Genomic DNA, 7,443 nt, shown 5'->3' with positions numbered 1-7,443 from the left:
AGGGCAAGTGCCAGTATTGACCACATTCACAGATACATTTCCTCTTTGATCTTTTCATTCTTCTTTGACAGTTACACAGAGCCTAAGTGCTGTTCAAAACCAGCACCAGCTTCTTACTGTGGTGCAGCTGCTGCACCATTTTAAAGGTCAGCCGAATTAGCTTGTTCTGGGCTCCCAAGATGCAGAGCTCAGCCTTGCCAGCCTCTTGGTTGCAGTCAGCCCGCTGGCCAACCCCCCCAAAGTACATTTTCTGATTCTCCTCTGACTCAAAAGCCAACTGTGTAGCTCCCTTCCTCCTATGGTTCCTGAAGGAAAACAAGCTTCTTTCCACCTATTCACATGGGTAGCCACGTGCCTCAGGTGTAGCCAGTCCTGCTCATCACTCCCCGCTATCAACAACTGCTAGAAATGAAATTTTCCTTAAAAAAGAAAATGGAAGGGGGGGGGGACCCTGTAAATCTAAATTCCAATTAAAGTCTCCTGAATTCGTTGTGTCTCATAGATTCGCTAGTGACATTTAAAATGAAGAGTTTGAGGGCAATCACCCGAGGTTCACCACAGGAAATGAAATAAAGTATCTCGCTGGTCGCTCCAGGGCTCATAAAATCGCGGAGCTTATTCAGTGTAAAATCCTGCTACAGGTCACATGAGATGAGGTAAGGATGAGGCAGGATGAGGTCAGGCCTTAAGAATGGGTCTGAGACAAACAATGGAAAAGGAGGGTCATTCTGCTGCGTTTGAAGCTGGGAATCAAACCGTAAACGCAGACACCGCCCGCACGCCACTCTGACTCCTAGGGCCGCGTGGCTTTCCCGCGCGCTCGCCTCGGGGGCGGGGAAGAACCCGGATGGAACCGCCCCTGCAGCCGGGACCCCCTACAGTCTTTGAATCCCTGCGTGGGGCGGAGTTGCCCTCCCTTCCATACTCTGATTGGTTTATTTCCGTAGGCCCTCTCCTCGCGATTGGACTTTGCCAGTGTCAGTCACAAAGCGTCACTGGTCTCTTAGATTGTTGCTAGAAGGCGACGGCGTCGACGTCTGACTAGATTCGCGGCGTCTCACTTCCACCAGAGCGCTTTTTCTTCGGCGCTCGGAACCTACCCTCAGCTTCTCCGCTGTGGGGCCTGGAGGGAGGCGTATTGAGGCGGCTCGAGAGCTATCTGGGGCGCCCAAGCGTTCCGTTCGTTACCCGCTCAGCGCCATGTCCTGGATGTTCAAGAGGTGAAGGGGGCGAAGGGGGTGGGGCGCAGGGGGTAACGGCCTGTTGGCGTCCCCAAATGAACCTGACCTTCCCTGCGTTCCCTTCGAGTTCTCCTCGCGTTCCCGGTGCAGCTTATATTCGTCTTGCTGGTGGCTCATATCACCGCGGGAGAAATAAAGGCATTGCCTTAGCTGGCGAGGGGAGGCTCCTCAGGCGAGCCTCATGCCAGGGCTTGGGCATATCAGGGGTTATGGGGGGATTCTGGGGGGCCCGGGATTCAAAGCTCCGCTCTTTAACATGGGTCCTGATCTGAGCTTTATTCAGTGAGCACCCGTTAGATGCTCAATGTGCGCTAGACGGTGTGCTCAGAATAAAGGACCAATTAAGAGAGCCCTTGTCCCCAGGTAGCTTACAATTTATGTGCATGTACATACCTGGAAATACTATTTGCAATGGAGCCAGAGGTATGCGGAGCGTACAAGGAAAACGCGGGGAAATAGCTTCCGTCTGTTTTTAGGAGAGTTTCAGGAAGCCCCTCAATGGACTTCCCCTTATTTTTCATTTTCCAAATTGGTGCACACGCCTCTTCCTGGAACAGTTATCCATGAAAGGATTGAGGGTACCCTTAAACCAATGGGAATGGAAGGCTTGAGGTCATCTTCCCGTGATGGTATGATTTGGATGCCTGAATAAGGGTTCTGTTTGGAGAGAATTAAAATAGTGGATGCTGGACGTATTATCTGTAACCGTATAGATGGCTTCACATATAATAATAGTTCTATATTTGCAAATCCTTTCTAGTTCAATTTTTATTGAAATTTGGTTTGTGATTAGAAGTACAGACATCATATACATTTTAGTTTAAATAAGTTATCATCACTAGGAAGATTTGTGAGCCCTTGTTGGAGTTTTCATTTTGAGTACTCAGTGGGTAGAAGAGGCATTACTGAGCAGGTAGGGTTCCTGGAGACCTTCCCCACTCACTCCAATTCCTGCTTTACCCATAGTAGCACTCTCTCGATCTTTTTATATAACAGTTCCCTCTAAAGATTTAAATGTCGAAATAAAATGAGAAAACAGTTGGCCTGTGAATATAACATGGTCTTTGGTTAAATGGTGTTATCATTTTCTTGTGCTTTTTCTTTTTTAATAGAGATCCTGTTTGGAAGTACTTGCAGACTGTCCAATATGGAACCCATGGAAATTTTCCACGCCTCTCATATCCAACTTTCTTTCCCCGTTTTGAATTCCAAGATATTATACCTCCAGATGACTTCCTAACTAGTGATGAAGAGCTAGATTCAGTTTTATTTGGAACTTTGAGAGGTCATGTAGTTGGACTACGCTATTACACAGGAGTAGTGAGTATTAGATATTAAGTTGAAATATATTTATCTTATTAATCTAAGAAAGAATTTGAAGGTGATATGTATAATTACTACTTATTTTACTTTAATTAGAATGTATCTGGTTAAGAGATAACAAATATTTAATGACTAATTTTCTTTTGCATTTATATTCTGCTTGTAATACACAGGGCACTTTTTCCGGTATGGTTTCATTTGATAGCTGTAATGACTCAAAGGTAGATAGAACATCTGTTATCCCGTTTTTATAACTGAAGAACTAAAACTTAGGAAGGTTAGATGACTGGCCCAAAAAGCAGATACTTGGGGTACATTTGTAGAGTAACTTCCAAGTCAGTTCTTTGCTTTCTCCCCTTCTGTCCCTTACCGCATTTCTCTACTTCAGTATTTTTAATTTAGGAAGATTAATTCCTGCTAGATAAGGGAATTGTCTACTTTTAGGTCCTTTTTTTCCCCTTTCTGTAGTAAGACTACCTGTCTCCTAATTTTTCTCCCTATGTCTATCTTACTGTATCTCTTTTTGCATTGTGTGTATGTGTGAGAGACACAGATAGTACATGATTTCATAGCTGGTGAGAAGTTGTCTTTGTTATGGTTATGTAGGATGTTTCTGCGTTATTTGGATGATGTGTCACTAGTTTTCTTCTTTATTACGAAATATTTTAAGCATGCATAAGAGTAGAATAGTATAACAAACTCCCATATACCCAAATCCATATACCCAAATATAACAAATTTTTCTCACATTTCTTTAATCACTTTTTCTTTTGTCCTTTAGGACAAAAAAATCTCTACTCTATCAGTTCATATTCATATAATTCAGTATGTCTCTCTAAAAAAATTCAAACTTTGTTATTTTCATACTTAAAATTAGTAATTCCTTATTACATCTAATAACTAATCCATAGTCAGTTTTCTTGATTGTTTAAAAATGTCTTTTTATAGTTCTTCTCTTTTTTTGAGAGAAATCAAGCTAGAGCATGTGTGGGGAGGGTCAGGAGAGGAAGAGACGGAATTTTATGCAGGCTCAAGTGTGGAGCCCCACAGGGGGCTGGATCTCATGACCCTTAGACACAACTGACTGAGCCACCTCACCTGGCACCCCTCCTATATTTTCTTTATATTGGAGCTTCTTAGGATATTTTGTAATTGTTTGAAATGTGTTGCTAGGAAATTTCTTAGGAAAGAACACGATTTCCTAAGTTTTTCTATGTTTCTAATTGTGACATTTATATTAACGGGCAGTTTGGCTAAATACAAAGTCCTTGACCCATTTTTTGCTATGTGATATTTTGATGTTGCATAAAATGTTGGTTAGAATTCTGATGACAATATGATTTCTCTCCCATATAAGTGAATTGGGTATTTTTGCCTCCATAACTAAAGGGTATTTTTCCTTATCTTGAAAGGTCTTATAATTGCCCTGTAACTTCATTTTTTTCTGTTCCAGAAATTTTTTCTTTAATTATAGCTTTAAATGTTTGTTTTGTTTTTCAGGGACTCCATTCTACCATCTATGTATTAGATCTCCTCTGCATATATCTGTGCCCGTGTATATGTCTATTGCTGTCTCTGAAATCCTTTTTTAAAAAAATTTAAATTATATTAACATTTTTTAAATTTAATTTTGTTTTTTCAGTGTTCCAAGATTCATTGTTTATGCACCACACCCAGTGCTCCATGCAACACGTGCCCTCCTTAATACCCACCACTAGGCTCATCCTAATCCCCCACTTCCCTCCAAAACCCTTAGCTTGTTTCTCAGAGTCCACAGTTTCTCATGGTTCGTCTCCCCTTCTGATTTCTTCCAATTCACTTTTCCTTTCCTTCTCCTACTGTCCTCCATGTTATTTCTTATGCTCCACAACTAAGTGAAGCTATATGATAATTGACTCTCACTGCTTGTCTTACTTCATTCAGCATAATCTCCTCCAGTCCCATCCATGTTCATACAAAAGTTGGGTATTCTTTCTGATGGAGGCGTAATATTCCATTGTACATATGGACCATATCTTCTTTATCCATTCGTCTGTTGAAGGGCATCTTGGCTCTTTTGGCAGTTTGGTGATTGTGGCCATTGCTGCTATGAATATTGGGGCCCTTCTTTTCACTACATCTGTACTTTGGGGTAAATACCCAGTAGGGCAATTGCAGGGTCATAGGGTAGCTGTATTTTTAATTTCTTAAGGAATCTCCACACTGTTTTCCAAAGTGGCTGCACCAACTTGCATTCCCACCACCAGTGTAAGAGGGTTCCCCTTTCTCCATATCCTCTGCAACAATTGTCCTTTCTTGTCTTGTTAATTTTGGCCATTCTGACTAGTGTAAGATGGTATCTCAATGTGGTTGATTTTTTTTTTTTTTAAAGATTTTATTTATTTATTTGACAGAGAAAGATCACAAGTAGGCAGAGAGGCAGGCAGAGAGAGAGAGAGAGGGAAGCAGGCTCCCCGCTGAGCGGAGAGCCTGATGCGGGGCTCGATCCCAGGACCCTGAGATCATGACCTGAGCCGAAGGCAGTGGCCTAACCCACTGAGCCACCCAGGTGCCCCTCAATGTGGTTTTTATTTGAATCTCCCCGATGGCTAATGATGATGAACATTTTTTCATGTGTCTCTTAGCCATTTGTATGTCTTCTTTGGAGAAGTGTCTGTTCATATCTTTTGCCCTCTGAAGTCCTTTCTGTCATACTTCTTCACTTTTTAATTTTTCATCATTTATTTCCCTTACCATGTAGTTATCCACAAGGTCTGTGCACTTTGTGTTCCTTCTAGTTTTTAATTCTGAAATAGTTTTTCATTTCTAATTTTTTCCTGAAATCTATCAGTTCCTATGTCCTATCCATCTCTTTTTTCCTTTTTAAATATTTTATTTATTTGTCAGAGAGAGCGCGCCTGCATAAGTAAGGAAAGCTGCAGGCAGTGGGAGAAGCAGACTTCTCACAGAGAATGGAGCCTGTTGTGGGACTCAATCCCAGGACCCTGGGATCATAACGTGAGCCAAAGGCAGACGCTCAACTGACTGAGGAACCCAGGCATCCCCGTCCATCTCTTCTTTAGTTCTCATATCAATCTCTGAGCTTGCCTATTTCTGATTTGTGCTATTTTTTCAAAAACTTTGATTGTTTTCTAAATTATTTTAAGCCATTGTGAAATACTGGATTATGGTTTCTGATTTTAGAACATTTACTATTTGTTGAGTTAGAATAATTTCCATGATATTAATAAGCTAATAAAAATATTGAACCCATTAAAAGTATTCATCACTTAAGTTTTTTTATTTTTTAAAATATGTATTATTTTATAAGTAATACATATTCATTATTTTTAAATGACTAAAAGAAAAAACATTAAATCTCCCTGTAGTTTATCATCCTGGACCATAACTTAACTCATTTTATTTTCTCACACTTCACTCTATGAACATATGCGTGCAAATTGAAATCATATTATGTGTTAAAAAATATGATCGTTATTAGTCTGTTATAGTGATCACCCTTTTTTCTCCTGGTAGAATATTAGGACTATCTTTTCATGTCAGTACAAATCTATATCATATTTTTAGTTTCCTTATTGATGGGCATTTTGGGGTTGATCACTATTGTGAAAATATAATAAAAATTGAGGTATTTAACTTTGCATAGTTTTTTGCAGTTTTATTGAGATGGGATTTACATGAGAATATATGCATATTTTTAAGTAAATGATTCCACGAGTTTTGAGAAAGATAAATACATGATAATCACCGCTCTAGGCAAGATGTAGATTATTTCTATCACCCCTAAAAGTTTGGTTGTATTTTCTTGTTCATTTCTGCTCTACCTGCCCTACAACTACAACCTAATTTCTGTTGCTCGTAGTTAGGTTAGCCTGTTCTAGAGATTTATATGCATTAAATCATACATTATGTACTTTTTAATTCTCATTTCATTCAAACTCAGCATAATTAAAATAGTCAATTTTGGCAATTTATATTTTTAAAGAAAATCATCTAAATTTTCATACTTATTGTTGGAGAGTTGTGCTTAGTAACATTTTGTGTTCATTCTTTGTGCTATACATTTGTGTCTAGTTTTTATCAGTTAGCCTTGGTAGAGATTTAAGTTTCATCTTTTCAAACAACCTTTCTTGGATTTTTCTTAATGGTTGTTATTTTTCTTCATTCCTTCTGTTTTGTATCTGTTATCTTATTTTCCTGAAGTTTATTTTATTTTATTTTTAGATTTTCGATTTGAATGTTTCATTTTAACCTTACTAATAATAGCTTTTAGGGTCGTCTGGGTGGCTCAGTCATTAAGCATCTGCCTTCAGCTCAGGTCCTGATCCCAGGGTTCTGGGATGGAGCCCTGCATGGGGCTCCCTGCTCAGTGGGAAGCCTGCTTATTCCTCTCCCACTCCCCCTGTTTGTGTTTCCTCTCTTGCTGTGTCTCTGTCAAGTAAATAAATAAAATATTTTTTAAAAATAATGATAGCTTTTTGGGGTGCCTGGGTGGCTCAGTGGGTTAAAGCCTCTGCTTCCGGCTCAGGTCATGATCTCAGGATCCTGGAGTCAAACCCACATCGGGCTCTCTGCTCAGCTGGGAGCCTGCCTCCTCCTCTCTGTCTGCCTGCCTCACTGCCTACTTGTGATCTCTATCTGTCAAATAAATAAAATCTTAAAAAAAAAATAGCTTTTAATCTTTTAAACATTCTTCAAAGTACTATATTAGTTGTATCTCCTAAGTTTTGATACAAAAAGTTGGCATTGCTATTTTTTTAAGATTATTTATTTTATTTTTAAAGATTTTATTTATTGTATTTAGTTGAGAGAGAAAGAGCTCCAATTGGGGAGAAGGACAGAGGGAAAAGGAAATGCAGACTCTCCGCTGAGTAAGAAT

At 39.6% G+C, this 7,443-nt stretch overlaps 1 protein-coding gene across 6 annotated transcripts in view; it reads left to right on the top strand.

Annotated features, from left to right (window-relative positions):
* The first annotated feature begins 1,001 nt into the window (after positions 1-1,001).
* Positions 1,002-7,443, top strand: part of HLTF (helicase like transcription factor) — a 54,003-nt gene continuing 47,561 nt past the window's right edge. For all 6 annotated transcript variants that reach the window (XM_044251574.1, XM_044251572.1, XM_044251573.1 and 3 more), the window contains exons 1-2: positions 1,002-1,220; positions 2,354-2,561. In XM_044251574.1, the coding sequence (XP_044107509.1) occupies positions 1,201-1,220; positions 2,354-2,561 (228 nt within the window). In that variant the 5' untranslated portion in view covers positions 1,002-1,200. The remainder of the gene's footprint in view (positions 1,221-2,353; positions 2,562-7,443) is intronic.

This window comes from Neovison vison, chromosome 6 (assembly GCF_020171115.1).
Source record: "Neovison vison isolate M4711 chromosome 6, ASM_NN_V1, whole genome shotgun sequence".
Classification (NCBI taxonomy): domain Eukaryota; kingdom Metazoa; phylum Chordata; class Mammalia; order Carnivora; family Mustelidae; genus Neogale; species Neogale vison.
This window is presented reverse-complemented; position numbering and strand designations above follow the sequence as displayed.